Source organism: Acanthochromis polyacanthus, chromosome 12 (genome assembly GCF_021347895.1).
Source record: "Acanthochromis polyacanthus isolate Apoly-LR-REF ecotype Palm Island chromosome 12, KAUST_Apoly_ChrSc, whole genome shotgun sequence".
Lineage (NCBI taxonomy): Eukaryota > Metazoa > Chordata > Actinopteri > Pomacentridae > Acanthochromis > Acanthochromis polyacanthus.
This window is the reverse complement of record NC_067124.1, coordinates 4,853,306-4,871,067: the sequence shown is the minus strand read 5'-3', so window position 1 is coordinate 4,871,067 and position 17,762 is coordinate 4,853,306. Positions and strand designations below refer to the sequence as shown.

Here is a 17,762-nt window from a genome sequence, read left to right as displayed (position 1 = left end):
ATCCCCCTGTGATGTCCCTACACATGACTACACATCACCTTCTCTTTTGGAGTACATCTGCTTGAATGTGTGATCATGACAGATGATCATATGAGCATGATTCCCAAGCGCTAGCTAACATGTTATTTAAAGCCTGTATTTACACTTTTGACTTAATTTAGCTTCAAGACTGTTCAGCACCTCATAATCATCCCATTTCTAAAGCCCAGGCATTCTTCTTGTGTGTTTAGTATATAGATTTACAGTGCACTCAGACCCCGCTCCATTTTTCACATTTTATTTTGCTGTCTTATGCTAACATCATTTAAATTAATCTCCCCTGAATTTAAATGATGAACTGTTTTGGCCTCAACTCTAATGGGAATACAACTCCAGGGCTTTAAAAGGAGCAGCTGGAATATAAAACATTGTCTGAATACTGTAGATTGTATTAGCATATTACAGTAGTGACTGAAAGAGGAGCAAACTATTGAATGCTGAGTAACTGATTTGCTAAACCTTTCCTCCACCAGTTATGGAAGCGATTCAGTGCCTCACTAGCCTACAGCTGGGGCACACTGAGCAGGAAAAAGGCCTTTGAAGAACCTCGACCTGGATTTCATGGTGTCCTCGGGTTCAACCCTGTAACGGGACGTGAGGAGCCACTTTATCCCACCGCCAAGAGGCACCTACGAATCTACCTTGTGTCCCTGCCTTTTGTCCTGCTCTGCCTCTACCTGTCCCTCTACGTCATGATGATCTACTTCCAGATGGAGGGATGGGCGCTGTCGGTCCATGATGAGGACCCCACGTTCTGGACAGGAATACTCATATTCATTCCCAGTATTATCTACGCTGTGGTCATAGAAATCATGAATCTCATCTACAGATACGCCGCTGAGTTCCTCACCGAGTGGGGTGAGTAGTTTTATCAGGTTCTAAATCTGTTTTAGGAGGTTCCAGTATAGAAACAACTTCAACTATATATTACCATGAGTTAAAAACTCATGGCATGTATAACACAAACATGATAAATGTGTTTTCTGCCTCTCAAATATGACAGTTAGTTGCTTTTATTTTCACAGTAGGGTATTTGTCTTGAGGTTTAGAACTATTGGTTGGACAAAACGAGCAATCTGAAGATGTCCAATAGACTTTTTTCACTTTCAGTCATATTGTATAGACTAAACAGTAAATCTATTTATTGAAAAATTAAAAAAACTTAACTGACAATGGAAAAAGGCTGCAGTTGCAACCATAGATCAAATCAGTAACTTAGCTGCACATTTATTTAACAGAAACCTTTACACAAAAGTGACTTACAGGAGCTGGTCAGACCTGTTTTTGAAAAATGACCTTGCTCTGAGGAACAGCCAGTCACTGCTACGCTTGTGAGTTTTAACTAATGTTATTTTTAAAAAACTCTTAGAGACTGACATTTATGTTAAAATCCATATAGTAGCTCAGATTATTTTTGGCTGACTAAACTTCTGCTTAGTACTGTGGATTATACTTGAATAGCATTCATTGACCTTGCAAGCTAAAATGCAGCGATCAATCATCTGTGATACTCTGCTTGAATGCATTGCTATAGATTTTGGTGAGATTTAAATTTTTAGTGCTGACATGCTCCAAATATTTTCCTCACTGTGTGTTCAGAAAATCACCGACTAGAGTCTTCATACCAGAATCACTTGGTCCTCAAAGTATTAGTAGTAAGTATCTGTAACTTATTTTTGTGTTGCATAACATTCTACGTTTCATCATTTGTTTATCAGGCTACAGTTTTTCTGGTCACCACCTGACTTATCATAGCTGCTCTGTCTTTTTTCTCTGTAGTTCAACTTCTTCAACTGTTTTGCGTCGCTGTTCTACATTGCCTTCGTTATGCAGGACATGGTGCTGCTCAGACAGGTAGGCCGACCTTCCCACAATTCAGCTTTTTCTTTTTTACTTCATTCGATCGGCCACTTTTCGATAATTTTATTTGCTTAGGTTGTTTACTTGTGGTCTGTGGTTTATTTCTTTTTCTTCTTTTTCTTTCCCTATTCTATTCATATTTTCTCCTGCCCTTGATTCCTGTATTCCTGTATGTCTTCATACCTAACCACTGTTCCTACCTTTGTGTTTTTCTCTTATTTTGTCCTGCCTCCTTTCTCCCCTCACTACTCCTGGCTTCTGTTGTGTCTTTCTCGTCGTTCTTTTCTTTACACAGAGTCTGGCCACCTTGTTGATCACCAGTCAGATCTTGAATCAGTTCATGGAAGCCTTCCTGCCTTACTGGCTCCAGAGGAGGCGCAACAAAAAGATGATCCGCAAAGTCCAGAAGAAAAGAACTTTGGAGGAAAAAGAGCTTCCTCTGGTGGAGCAAGTTCGACTGGAGGCCGACATGAGCACCTACTTGGTCAGTAAACATCATCTTTATTAAAGTGAAAATCTCACCCAAAAATAATCCATACAATCATCCTTTAAATTGTGTGTGTGTGGGGCTGTGGGTGCATGCCTCTCTGTGCTTTTTAACTTCTTTCAGGGCACATTTGATGACTACCTGGAGCTGTTCCTTCTGTTCGGATATGTCAGTCTGTTCTCCTGCGTCTACCCTCTGGCTGCTGTCCTGGTGGTGTTGAACAACATCACTGAGGTTTATTCTGATGCCTTCAAAATGTGTCAAGTGTTCAAACGACCCTTCTCTGACCCAGCTGCAAACATAGGAGTGTGGCAGGTGAGACACGCAAACACAGTGAACCACTGTGTCACATTGCTTTGGTGACTTTCATGGATTTGTCAGATTATTCTTGACACACAAGGCAGTTGATGTTATTTTTATGAAAAGCTGAACACAAAGGATGTCTGATGTTCTTTATTTTTAAAGCACTGACCAAAGCAAAGGTTCTGATGTTACTAAACCGCTTTAGACCAGTAAATGCTGCACATATCCTCCGTATCCTTGTTGAAATACTAAGCTTCCTTCTGAAATGTCATCTGAGTGCACTGTCCATGAGAACATTATAGCTCCCTTGGGGCAAAATATTGTTAGCCTTATTTTTAACATGCAGTCGTAATCTGAACAAGCTGCTTGATTAAGAACAGCATCCTGTATCACTTACTCTACAGTCTGCCCAGCTGGAAAAAATGGTTTCTATTTTTGGAAACAAATCATTGACTGTTGCTGTCTCTCTGCCTCTGTGTCCAGCTTGCCTTTGAGGCCATGAGTGTGATAGCTGTTGTGACCAACTGTGCACTGATCGGCATGTCCCCACAAGTCAAAGCTTACTTTCCGGAATCAGAGACACAACTAATATTATGGACTGTGGCTATTGAGGTAATTCATGTACACACAAATCCACACAGACACTTCCATGTACATACACACATAAAGTATCGACACTACCATTCAGTAGTTTGGAGTCACTTAGAAATGTCCTTATTTTTGAAAGAAAAGCATTTTTTCAATGACGATAACCTTAAAAGAGTGATAAATCCAGTGTAGACATTGTTAATGTGGTAAAGGACTATTCTAGCTGGAAACGTCTGATTTTTAATGGAATATCTCCATAGGGGTACAGAGGAACATTTCCAGCAACCATCACTCCTGTGTTCTAATGCTACATTGTGTTAGCTAATGGTGTTGAAAGGCTAACTGAGGATTAGAAAACCCTTGTGCAGTTATATTAGCACATGAATAAAAGTGTGAGTTTTCATGGACAACATGAAATTGTCTGGAACAGTAGTGCATGTACATAGAACAGTAGCGTAGTGTTTATGTAGTAGTAATGCAGTAATATTGTAATTGTTTAGGATCACAAAGCAAGGTTACCAGCCAACCTATATGGAGTAGGGAAATGTCAGTTTTCTTAACAGGATTGTTATAGAAAGTGATGTTTTTTTTTTTCCCAATATTAGCCATCAAATCTGAATCTACTTGGGATATTTTGTTGTTTGTATCCACCTGTGTTCTACATAACTGCTGTCAAATCCTTCTTACCTTTTAGAAAACAACTGCCACACTGACACGCTGTCTTCAGATTGTTCTAACATTATGCACACACCTAACACACAACAGCTCTGTCATCATTTCTTCTTTTACAAGACTAATTTAGTGTAGCTCAGGATGTAAAACGCTGGAGCACAGAAAAGCTGTGTTGCCCTTCTGTTCCTTTTGCAATTGTGTAGATCTCTGACACATCTTGGCATTACTTATGATGTTGTTTGCCTCATTTTTGGATGTGTGTACTGTGCTGTGACATTGTTAAAATTATTGACAATCGTGACTTCAAGTTATTCGGTTGAAAGTGGATCCCATTTTTTTATTTTTATGGCAGAAAACTTGACTTGTAGCAGGAAGTGTGTTCTTAACAATGGCTCAGTTCTGTCAGGTGTCCCAGTAATGCACAATACCAAGACACTGATGCAACAAATATGATTAGAATACATTCTTTTATAATGTAATGAAATTACACTTGTGTTTTTCCTGTTATGACACGTGAGTACAGTGTCTTTGCTTCAAAAATAGTACATTTTCATTCTGTCCAGGTTGGTTGACTATAACAATGTTGCTAAAACGTTGGTGTTCAGTGCTTCGTTAATAGCATTAAAATTAAAGTTAAAGCTTCTCGATACCCCATGCAGTTATTTTTACTTTGTGTGATTAGGGTTTTTAACTGAATCATGGAGGTCCAGCAGGTCTTTGGCTGTATACTCCTCAGCTACAGGGTGGTTGTGGAAAGGCCAATGAAGATTTTTGCACACTAGATGGAGCCACAGTCCAAATAAGATTCACAAAGATCTGTGAGTGAGGCATGGAGGATGGGTTCTGGGGAGAGAGATTTTGTGTACATGAGTGTGTACACAGAGGGGTTTTTTTGCGCTGTTCATTCACCCTATCGTTGTTTGGATTTTTATGTGTGTGTGTTCCTCTTTGTGTGTTACATTCAGAATTCACACCCCATATCCTTCCTCTCTTGAGTCTGCTTCTATTAACATTAATGCCAGCCTGCTCCCTTTTTCTGTTCTCACACACACACACACACACACACACACACACACACACACACACACACACACACACACACACACACACACACACACACACACACACACACACTTCATACCTCCTGAGAAAAAGCCCAAAAATAGCAGCAAACAGAGAAAAAGTGAACCTGTTGTGGGTGGATGGGTGAGTAGGGGGGGAGGTTTCTTTAGGACATTCATAGAGAAAACATTTGTATGTTTGTGTTGCTTTAACAAGCTCCTGGGGGATGATTATTCTAACCATCTAGTTATTGTCTCAGACTGTAAAACGCTCTCTAAAGTCTACTATATCTCACTATACAGCATTTCTCTGCTCATGCCAGGCCAGAAACTGGGTCATATTGATCGTCTGCATGTTTGATTGAATGTGTGGTCTGCACCCACAGAGCTAAATGATAAACTCCATAGTCCATGGAAAACTTGCTCACTGTGTGTGATCCGTCTTCTTCAGCAGCTGTCAGGATAGCCATTTGTTAAAATAAATCTTCTTTTGGTGGGAGTTGTGTTTTGGTGAGCGATAGATTTGGTTGTTTTAGCCTCAGTTTGCTGTCACGCTGCCGCCAGTTCCTGCTATTAAATCTCAGATATCTTTTTTTATCCATGGAACCCCATATTCAGAAAGACTTTTGTTGTTGTGACTTTTGTCACTCATGCTGCCTAAACAGCTCTGACCTGTAAAGGCATTGATAGAAGACCTGCGGGGGTGTCTTGGTGTTTCTGGCACCATAATGTTGTGTCCTGTAGGTTACATGTTGGGGTCTTCATGGACCAGGCTTGTTCCCGTATATCCTGTGGATGCTGTATTGAATTGGGATTTGGGGAATTTGGAGGATGTGTGAATTCCTTGGGCTCTTTTTCATGTTCCCTGAGCTGTTCCTGACACATTTTCCTGCTGGAAGAAGCTGCTGCCATGAGGGAGGGCCATTGCATTGGGGGGTGGGGGTGCTTTGTTGGCAGCAATGTTTAGGCGTGTGGTGGTGTTAAAGTAAAATCCACATGAATACCATGCCCCAAAGTTTCCCTGCTAAACATTCCATTGTAACGAGATGATCAGTGTTATTCACTTCACTTACCAGTTGTTTTAATGTTGTCATTGATGGTGCATACTATTAACAAGGAACAACCAAATGAATACAGTCATTCTGATTTTACTACAGACACCATGGAGGCCTGATAACAAAGCCTTTGTGTTAAACAGGCTTCACTGTGGGAGCCACAGGTCTTGTACTCCGTTGATAGCAACCTGCAGCTTTTTACAAATGCAGACAAGGTGACGACATGCAACGGCCCACAGTATGTGATAGCTCAAAGTTAATGTAGCTTTGCTCCATGCTAACAGTTGTTATTGAGTATTAAATGTCAGATGCTGAGGCTGATGAAAATAGTATTCATTTTGTGGGTATTTTGTCATACATCAAACTATTTGACAAATTAGTGATTTTACTTGATGGTGCACGATGAAAAGTTATAGGATCATGAAAGTCATTGGACTTTTTCCTGAGGAGCACATGAATATCTGCAGCTATTTTAATTACAATCTGTTCTATACCTATCAAGACACTTAACATCATAAATGCGCCTACTTGCTGAGAGATTTCAATTTGAACTAAAGTCAGCTGACTGGTCAACGTTACGATCCACAGATGCATGAGATTGTCATTCCTGGAAAAAGGGCTGTATATAGAAGTTATTAAGTATTCTTATTAGTTGGACTCAAAATTCCATTTCCAGGGCCTCACATTATTAGATTGTATTTGTACAAAGCACTTCTCCAAAATCTGTTATTGTATTGTTCAAAAACACTGAAAGTATCTTACACCATAATGTCTAAAGCCAGGTGACAGTAATTTTAGCAGCAGTTAGTCAATAAAGCAGACAGAAGTGTAAACTTGAGCTTTTCAGTATATTTACTGAGGACAGTCATTGCCTTTTTAGGAAAAACTCCAATATTTCTGATGACCTGCTAAGCTATACCTTAAGGAAGAATAACAAAATACCATGACCTTTGTTTTTCATCCTCAGCACAAACGTTGCATGTTTAATCTCTGCTGGTAAAGCTGTAACACTGCGTCTATGAGGTGTAGCGTGAGCAGCACATTAGCCGAGCAGCAGCCACATCATTGCTTCATATGCGTCTACAGGAGGTGTTTGGGCACAGTAGACTGTAGATCCCCTGGGTTTTGGCAGTGCTCAGAAACCACTACACCGTGATTGTAGTTATGTCACACAGAAGAAACAGCTTAAAGCATATCGTACGTTTTGGCCAGGTTGTAACTGCAGATTTCACTCGTAAGTACTAATTTCATTGTATACCTGTTATACAATAACAATAAAGGCTTTCTATTCTATTCTATTCTATTCTATTCTATTCTAAGGCAGGAGCTGTTTTATGGCCTGTGTACAGACCTGGACTGATTAAAATGTGAAACTGAAAGATAGTGTTGAAATGCCTCTTGTGTAGACACTATGCAAATAAAACCATCACAATTGTTCTGCCCAACAGTTTTGTATTGTTTGGGTTTTATGTGCATACTCTATGAGCTGCAGGCGGTGCTTCAGGCTTTTAGTCTTGCTGATTAAAACGTCCAAGGAGATGCTGAGAGAGTCACACAGGGAGCATGCCACCTCTCATCCATCCCTGCCACCTTCAAACTGTCCTCCAGGTTGAATGGAAGTGAACATGACTTTTTTATAGCAGTAGACTGTGCGTTGGCCCTGGGGGAAGTGTTCTGTGTTTGACTTATATTTTGCTCCCTCACCTGAATAAGGAGAGGAGACGAGATGCTGCTCTGGTGAACACACAAAAATAACCGGGTCAGCTCACAGCATGTGTGAGGCTATTGCTCTCTGTGGTTTTGTATAACAGTGATCCATGCTGCTACGTGACGACACACTCCATCAGTTAGAACTGTCATGTATATGTTTGGATGTGCTTTTGTCTATGGTGTACACCACAGGCCTGTGATAAAAGGATGAGATCAAAGTGGAGATAAGAGGAATGAAAAGGAGTCAATATATAAAGTAAACGGGAAGACAGAAAGAGTGAACAAGGAACGGCTTGAGAGAAGAACTGACAGGTCTGAGGAGATAGAGCAGAGGAGGGAAAAGAAGGGAAACCAGTGTGTGTGTGTGTGATGAACCTGAGTCACTAGCTGATTGTACATCTGAGCACGTTCCTGCCTGTTACCATCCAGCACATTTCCTAGAATAGAGCAAGCAGGCTATTAAAGAGATGGGACAACAAGAATAATGAGAGCCAGGATGTATAATGTTAAGTGTACCAAAGGGGAGCTTCACATGAATACACATGCATGTCCCTTATTGACACAACATCCCATATATTGCCGTCATAAAAGCACTTCTTATCTAAAGCCATTACTGCACCATGGAGTCCATGCATTTTTAAATACGGCCACCTCTAGGGGGAAATGAACGTCTATCCCACAATCTGTTAGTGCAGACAGAAAACAACAAATGTGTTTTTCCTGTAATAGTTTTACATTTCTCTTGTTAATTCAGTCTACGTCTCTGCAGTTGTTGAATCTTGATTATTTAATAAGAGATTCACACAGTCGAGGGTTCAAAATCGAAACACTCAGCTCCTCTTATCTTGGTTGTGGGGTTGGGTTGGGAGCGGGCAGGAGGGCAGTGCCTCAACGCTTTCCAGCAGCGGTGCTATGATACCTGGGTAATTACTGTACAGGGCTTACACACATCAGTGAGCAGTAACCAGGCAACCAGCCAGCCTGCCACTGAAACAGACTTTCTTTCAGAGTCACGGGTCTGTCTGTTATAATCAGCTCATTTCATTGTAGCCGAGCCAACAGAACAGAGATTTTAATCTGTGTCCACCTTAAAAATGAAGGGAGACGTGATCGTGGCCTAATGGAACAGTACAGGATTTGTCATTATATGTGCTATTTCAGTTTAGCTGTACAGCAACCAGCTTTTTCTCATATGATTCATACCTTTAGCTAAAAAAACTAACAACAAAGAATCGATAGCCTGTGTTCTGTATTGCATGTTGTGTGGCTGATCTGTTGACGTCTTTGACTAACCTGAGGCAACAGTGCAAAGTTTCCCATCAATCCCAAAAAAACGTGTCAGTTAGCTCAAGAACTCAGAAACTAAGACATTAAAGAACAACCAGAGTTTTGCCTTGCATGATATTTGTAAGGATTTTCTTAATTTTTAATACAGTTTTTGAACAGTTTTCAAGCTGTCAAGTACCTATACATTTGATCTGTCTTTAAATACTTAATAAAGTTGATGCTAATATGTTTGCAGGTTGTGGCCTGTTTGCACACTGAGCAGACCCAAGGTCAAAGTTTTCATTTATCTGTAGTTGTTAGCTCAAATTAAATCTGGTCAGAGCTTCGTCTTCTAATCTGGCACTTCTGCTGCTACATGCTTTGCTGTTGCCATAAGTGTGATTCATTTGAGTTATGAGACTGAACCAATTGGTAAAGTTATGGACCTTTAAACTAAAACAATGAGCTTAAAGGCACTTAATCACTAACCCTGAGTGGGACTGCTGCATCATTACAACAGGTAACGTCTCTCATAATAATGTCCCTTATTGTTATGAAAGACTGATTTGTGCAGCTTGAAACTCACAAATACATAACAGAGAAAATGAAAGTGTAACACTAAGCCATAGCTTCAGTAAGTTGATTGTAATTACATGAATTTTGTTATCATCTTCTACTTTAGCTTAGTGTGAACATTTCAGTCATTGTTCTGCTTGAATCTACACTCGTGTCCTGCAGTACCATTTCCACAAACAGCTGGTCGTTACTGCAGCTCTGCGTGGTGATAAGGGTGTCCATGTTTGACACTGTTCATGTGTGTCTATGGAACTGTGTTTTCTCCAAGGTTATTTTCATCAGCCTACCACACAGTAATCTCATTACACTGTTTTTAGATAATCAGATTAGTTTGCGCCCTCCGGCAACTGCATGAGGCTCACCAATAACCGAGTCCACCCGAGCATCTCACTGTGTGCTCCACTGGCTTGGAACCTGGTGTACCAGGCAGCTTAATCTTCTAAACATATATTATATAATGGGATGCTCGCAGTGTACAGGTATTATTATTTTTAGTTATTTTATTTTTAAAATAGTATAATAATATTGGGTTAGAGCTAGCACCACAGAAAGGTGTTTTTAATTTGGGGTCCAGAGACTTCATGTGACCATAAATGAGGCAATAAAATTTCTGGTGGTTTTATCATAATAAATGAGAACTACATTAAAGCTGCATTAATCAGTGTTTTTTTTTTTTTTTTAAATGGGGTTAAAATTTGAGAAATGAAAGGTTTCGTTCAGTGACAGACAGCACTGCAGTGTTTTTAGTATCTTTCTTCACATTGTTAAGTGGGTCAACTTTACAGTATGTTTTTCACTATCACAGTTCTCATCGTGTATTTCCTTCAGTAGTTTCTGGAGACCACACCAGAGCTACGAGGAGACTTGGGCTGTGTTCACTCTTGGCATTAGCTTGTGTCTTTGGTGATCTAAACACAAGTGGACGGCTCTAGGTACATGTTGTGAAGGCACCCACAAACCGCTGAGGACACACTGACATCTGATCTCTCAGACCACATTTGAAGGTGGTCTGCACTGCACACAGCAACATTTTTCCAGCAGTGTGTATGTAGCTGTGTCACACTCTTGTAGGCCACATTGAAAGACAGTCTACTTGTATCACATTTTATGCAGAAGTGGAACTACATAGTCATTGTCCTTCTGATTTATCTACAAGAGTCACAAACATCTTGGGCATTTGTGGGTTCACCTTAAACATGTCAAGAAATAGACACAGTCTGTATTTTTTTATTTTATTATGCCTGCTTTTAATTTCCAGCATTTGACAGGGAAGGTGCATTGCTAAAAACAATATTGCAATTGTGCTATGAGGGACATATGTCGTGAATACGCAGTATATACACTACCGTTCAAAAGTTTGGGGTTTTTGAAAGACAAGCATTTTTTTTTAATGAAGATAACATTGAATGAATGATAAATCCAGTGTAGACATTGTTAATGTGGTAAATGACTATTCTAGCTGGGAACGGCTGATTTTTAATGGAATATCTCCATAGGGGTACAGAGGAATATTTCCAGCAACCATCACTCCTGTGTTCTAATGCTACATTGTGTTAGCTAATGGTGCTGAAAGGCTCATTGATGATTGAAAACCCTTGTGCAGTTATGTTAGCACATGGATAAAAGTGTGAGTTTTCATGGAGAGCATGAAATTGTCTGGGTGACCACAAACATTTGAATGTTAGCGTAAATTGAATTAAATTGTATAAAAATGATAATTCTTTTTTTTAAAAAAATCATGCAATTGGTCTTTGCAAATGAAATGGAAAATATGTCCATGTTTATTTGCATCCAGACTGAGGAAGTGAGATCTGATCACAAGCGGTCAGTCAGACACACGTGGAGATGCATTCTAACGCCAGGTATGAAGTGGGCTTTAGAGCTGGACCGACACTTATCAGGTGGCCAGAAGCATGGATGCAAATGAATGCTAATGTCATTCTGTCTGTTAGATGTGTAAAGAGGTTGCTGTATACTAGCATATTCATCATGTAAACTGTATTATGTTAGCCTAGCTAGACAACCCACGGCAACAAATTTAATTCTCTGCCAGGGTGGGTCAAGTTACCCTCCATAAGGCTCGAGGCTGGATGCTCCTAAAACTGGCCGGATCAATCACCATGAAGTGTAGAGTCAGAAGGCGGGCGTAACTAAGTGACGACAGAGGCGTGACGATTCTGACAGAAACAACCGGCGCACAATAAACAGTTATCTTTCGACTCGGCTTTGGCCACAGCCCTTAATGATTTGAAGCTAAAATTCAACTTGAAAGATAAACAAAGGACGGCACTTAAGTGTTTCATTGAGAAGAAAGACGTATTTGGACTTATGCCGACGGGATATGGCAAATCCTTAATATACCAGTTAGCTCCGCGGCTCCGCTGGTTGGGAAGCTAATGGGACTTAGCCACAATCCGCCGGTGCTCTCGGAACTACGTCAGCCGATTCATTGCGTTGATTGGTTGTATACCTACCCAATTGTTGCAGAGGGATTTGACAGACAACCTTTTAGCCCGCCTCCCTCCCTGTCGAGCCTCCCTAGACCCTTGTGCCGTCAGAAACATGGGTGTAGCATGGCTAGGCTAGTATTATGTAATACGTCAAAGTGAATTGATACTGACAAACACCTCAGCTAAATTCACTTAAAAATTAGCCATCTAATAACACATTCAGGTCAGTACATTTAATGCAGTCACTGTGAATACCAAATCGATGATTTATTTCAGTTTCAGTCTGTGAAAATTAAAAATTAATCTTTTGAACACTGCTGTGAGGAGAATTGTGTTTTATCCAAATTTGGTTTGTATCTTAAAAGTCCAATCTATGCTTTGTCGTCCTCGTGGCATGCCTCTTTAAAAGCCAGGTTACTAAGTATCCTAATGAGTTTAATGAGCAGCAGACTGTACTAACAACTCCACAGCATGCAAAAGTGCATGAGTTAAAATGACATATTCTGCTCATGTCAGATTACACATGAAATGACACCTTTTTCTTTTTTATTTTCTTGGTTCCTCATCAGTTGGATTGATGGTGGATTGAAATGCTAATTTTCCAATTAACAGCGAAGGGGTGCCATGGTAACAGCATTAAGTGTTGAATACTGAGCAGTGGAAATAGCAGTTATACTGTGGTTCTCTGATTTGTGTCTTTTCACTGGTGTAGCTGCTCTTAAAGACCATTGTGTCTCAAGATAATATGTCCTGATTACTCATTACCAGAATGACCAAGATAACATTTAGCGTAAAGGCTGGGCAATATGGCCAGATCATACGTTTCAGGAGGTTCTTTTTCCTTATTGACACATCAGGATTTTTTTTTCTCTTGTCATAAACCCAAGACAAAAATGCAATTCCAGAACAGCTAATTAAAATTCTACACCTTTCCATAAGTAGGATTGTATATGCAAGACCAACAAAAGGAAAACACCACTAGCAAGCCTGTAACTAAGCAAAAATAACAGAAGCATACAATGAAGCACCAAAATACCTCCAAATTATGTTTGCTGTTTGGTGGGTTAAACTAAGAATTAACTGTTTTCAGTATCCTAGTAGAAGCAGACTGTGTAAGTGGATACCATGTCATTTCTGAGCATCTAAACCCACAGTGGCAAAACATTTCTCCTTTTTCCTTACGTGCTTATGTCTCAGATGATGGAACAGTTTGGCCTTGTGGTCTCTTCAACGTAGGATGGATAGGAGGAGTGTACTGCAAGGAACATTTTACATAGCCAGACTTTCTTTGGGTTAACCCAGGTTTTTGTTAGCAGTCTCTGTACACACTGCTATAAAAGGTGTCGTTTGATCCTTTCACACAACATGGGCCACCAAGTTCAGTCAAGAGGAAAAAGTCGCTATAATGTAGAGCTATGAGGAATATAAAAGTTTATTACAGTATAAAACACTGTTGCCAGGAGAAAACTATTAATTGCATAACATGATACATTACTTCTACTACTCAGTGCACTCTTAATGCAGTTGCTTATTTCTTACATGGCAGGTGCACATTGGAGTTTTTACATTTCTAACTCTACACATCAAATGATCCTCAGGAATGAATCAACGCAACGAATAGGCTGACGTAGTTCCGAGAGCACCGGCGGATTGTGGCTAAGTCCCATTAGCTTCCCAACCAGCGGAGCCAACTGGTATATTAAGGATTTGCCATATCCCGTCGGCATAAGTCCAAATACGTCTTTCTTCTCAATGAAACACTTCAGTGCCGTCCTTTGTTTATCTTTCAAGTTGAATTTTAGCTTCAAATCTTTAAGGGCTGTGGCCAAAGCCGAGTCGAAAGATAACTGTTTATTGTGCGCTGGTTGTTTCTATCAGAATTGTCACGCCTCTGTCGTCACTTAGTTACGCCCGCCTTCTGACTCGACACTTCATGGTGATTGGTCCGGCCAGTTTTAGGAGAATCCAGCATCGAGCCTTATGGAGGGTAACTAGACCCACCCTGGCAGAGAATTAAATTCGTTGCCGTGGGTTGTCTAGCGCGGCTAGGCTAAAGGATACATGTAAATCACTGCCGGCCAAATCAAAGTGAAGTTAATATTACTGATTAAATACACACGTGGACAAAATTGTTGGTACCCCTCAGTTAAAGAAGGAAAAACCCACAATTCTCACTGAAATCACTTGAAACTCACAAAAGTAACAATAAATAAAAATTTATTGAAAATTAAATAATCAAAAACAGCCATTACTTTTGAATTGTTGATTAACATAATTATTTAAAAAAACAAACTAATGAAACAGGCCTGGACAAAAATGATGGTACCTCTATAAAAGATTGAAAACTATTTGACCAGAGTGACATGATTAACTCAGGTGTGTCATTTAATTGACATCACAGGTGTTTCCAAACTCATAATCAGTCAGTCTGCCTATTTAAAGGGAGACAAGTAGTCACCCTGCTGTTTGGTGAAAAGGTGTGTACCACACTGAACATGGACAACAGAAAGCGAAGGAGAGAATTGTCCCAGGACATCCGAAAAAAAATTATAGACAAACATCTTAAAGGTAAAGGCTATAAGACCATCTCTAAACAGCTTGAAGTTCCTGTGACAACAGTGGCTCATATTATTCAGAAGTTCAAGACCCACGGGACAGTAGCCAACCTCCCTGGACGTGGCCGCAAGAGGAAAATTGATGACAAATTGAAGAGACGGATCGTTCGAATTGTATCCAAAGAGCCCAGAGCAACCTCCAAAGAAATTAAAGGTGAACTCCAAGGCCAAGGTACATCAGTGTCAGATCGCACCATTCGTCGTTGTTTGAGCCAAAGTGGACTTCATGGGAGACGACCAAGGAGGACACCACTGCTGACAAAAACTCATAAAAAAGCCAGACTGGAATTTGCAAAAATGCATGTTGACAAGCCACAAAGCTTCTGGGAGAATGTCCTTTGGACAGATGAGACCAAACTGGAGCTTTTTGGTAAGGCACATCAACTCTATGTTCATAGACTCAAAAACCAAGCATACGAAGAAAAGAACACTGTCCCTACGGTGAAACATGGAGGAGGCTCAGTAATATTTTGGGGCTGCTTTGCTGCATCTGGCACAGGGTGTCTTGAAAGTGTGCAAGGTACAATGAAATCTGAAGACTATCAAGGCATTCTGGAGAGAAATGTGCTGCCTAGTGTCAGAAAGCTTGGTCTCAGTCGCAGGTCATGGGTCTTCCAACAGGACAACGATCCAAAACACACAGCCAAAAACACCCAAGAATGGCTGAGAGAAAAGCGTTGGACTATTCTAAAGTGGCCTTCTATGAGCCCAGATCTGAATCCCATTGAACATATGTGGAAGGAGCTGAAACATGCCATTTGGAGAAGACACCCATCAAACCTGAGACAACTGGAGCTGTTTGCTCATGAGGAGTGGGCCAAAATACCTGTTGACAGCTGCAGAACGCTCATTGACAAATACAGAAATCGTTTAATTGCAGTGATTGCCTCAAAAGGTTGTGCAACAAAATATTAAGTTATGGGTACCATCATTTTTGTCCAGCCCTATTTCATTAGTTTGTTTTTTTTAAATAATTATGTTAATCAACAATTCAAAAGTGATGGCTGATTTTGATTATTTATTTTTCAATAAATTTTTATTTATTGTTACTTTTGTGAGTTTCAAGTGATTTCAGTGAGAATTGTGGGTTTTTCCTTCTTTAACTGAGGGGTACCAACAATTTTGTCCACGTGTGTATTCTTTGTTTCTTGACAGCAAATCAGGACCAAGCATTAAAACATTGCTATGCATTTTTTGCATCACCATCTGAATGATTACAGTGTGTGCTGCTGTAATTGCACAGTTTGCAGCTCAGCAGGTTTGCAAATGTAATGTATCCCCCCACTAGAGAATCTCGCTGATAGAGGGTATGGTGAGGAAAGGGCACTTGCGGCTGATCTCTAACTCTGAACATAACATCCTCTGGAGCCCCCTTCATGACATTGTAAACTCTGGCTTTAGGCTCAACATGCTTTGCTGGTCCATTAGTCTCGCTTTGTAACACACCTCTCAGATGTCTCCAAGGAATTTACAACTTGCTATATTGTCATGGCTCCAGACAGCCATTTCTCACTGCTAGTGTGTGTGCTTGAGAGGCACCAGAGAGAGCTCAAAGCTCCATTTTTCAGTTCAGACATTTTTGAAATAGTGCGAGAACGAACAATTTTAATTACTTCAATATATCATCATTAAATATGATATAAGGGATCTTTTTTGCTCTAATTAGAGGCTCTGTCTTTAGTCTGAGCTCAGCCTGGGAGTGCACCTGAATAGAAAGGACAAATCAAGCAGGTGAAGGAGAAGATCAGTCCATTCAATTTCTGCTGCCAGGTTAATGTACTCGATGTAGCAATGACAATACAAATAGCTTTCAGAGAACATCTGAAGTTTGATTGCATCCATAATGTCAGACAAAACTTAATTTATTGTGGAGCCCAAAAACTCCCCGAGTCAGTTTCTCCTTTCAGTCCATCCTCTGTCTGTAGCCTAACCTTGTCCTGCTGAACACTCAATATATAAATTAGCCTTGAATAGCATTAGCAATCAGCTAAGAGCTAGAGTGTTTATTGTGCACTTTCAATCAATCTGACAAGTCACTAAGATCAGGGGTTTCTTAGCTTGTTCTGCTTGCTGATTAGTGAAGCTGCAATGCTGCCTGGAATGACAAAACATCTTAGTCTAGACTTCCGTCAGCCAGAAATGCTGCCTTTGCTTGAGAATCATCCCAATTAGCAGGACTCAGAGTTGCCATTTCTTTTAACTGCTGTGAAATCCTCATCTATTTTTACCTGTGCATAAATACAGGGTCTCCCTAAAGTCTGGACACATAGGCAATCTCATTAACTATCATTTTTTTGCCTCTACAGGTTGTATGTGGCTTTGTTGAAAGAAGAAAGAGTTGAACTGGTACTTCTCAGTTGACGTGAAGGATGGACAAAGATCGGGTTAGAGTTTGGGGAGTGATTTTTTTTTTTCAATTCAATTCTATTTATATAGCGCCAATTACAAGTCAAATTGTCTCAAGACGCTTTACAGAACCCATACAGCTACCTGAACCCCAGAGCAAGCCCTAAGGCAACAGTGGCAGGAAAAACTCCCTCTTACAGGGAAGAAACCTTGAGTAGAAGCCAGCTGTTTATGTGGGGGGACCCATCTGCCTGCTGACAGATGATTTTTAGGGCTAACATGAATTTTAGCCATGACTAATTCTTTAGATTCAGCTGATATATTTGGTCATCTGGAACAGGGTTTGTCCATGACACTGACTGTTTTTAACCACCTTCACCACCGTGGAAAAGCCAAGTGGAATCCTCCATGGATGACCAGCATTAAATCCATCTGCTATCTTTCCATACGTCCATCCTCCACATCCACTGAGAAGTACCAGTTCAACTATTTATTCTTTTGACAAAGCTATATTAATCTGTGGAGGCAGATTTCCTGTGTCCAGACTTCAGAGACACCCTGTAGTAAGCATAATAATAAACATCTTGGCTACAAACACGACTGGACGGTTGGGTTATTTTAGTTGAGTAAAATTAAAAGTGAAGTTATGATGTCTGACCTGGCAGATTGATCATTTTCTTCTACTTGGTTAACATACTGGTGAAAGCTAATATCAACATTGCTATGGATGACTG

At 40.3% G+C, this 17,762-nt stretch overlaps 1 protein-coding gene across 2 annotated transcripts in view; it reads left to right on the top strand.

Annotated features, from left to right (window-relative positions):
- ano10a (anoctamin 10a) overlaps positions 1-17,762 on the top strand; it is a 45,479-nt gene that overhangs the window by 11,273 nt on the left and 16,444 nt on the right. For both annotated transcript variants that reach the window (XM_051956419.1, XM_051956418.1), the window contains exons 8-13: positions 513-897; positions 1,639-1,694; positions 1,819-1,893; positions 2,195-2,383; positions 2,510-2,701; positions 3,173-3,301. In XM_051956419.1, the coding sequence (XP_051812379.1) occupies positions 513-897; positions 1,639-1,694; positions 1,819-1,893; positions 2,195-2,383; positions 2,510-2,701; positions 3,173-3,301 (1,026 nt within the window). The remainder of the gene's footprint in view (positions 1-512; positions 898-1,638; positions 1,695-1,818; positions 1,894-2,194; positions 2,384-2,509; positions 2,702-3,172; positions 3,302-17,762) is intronic.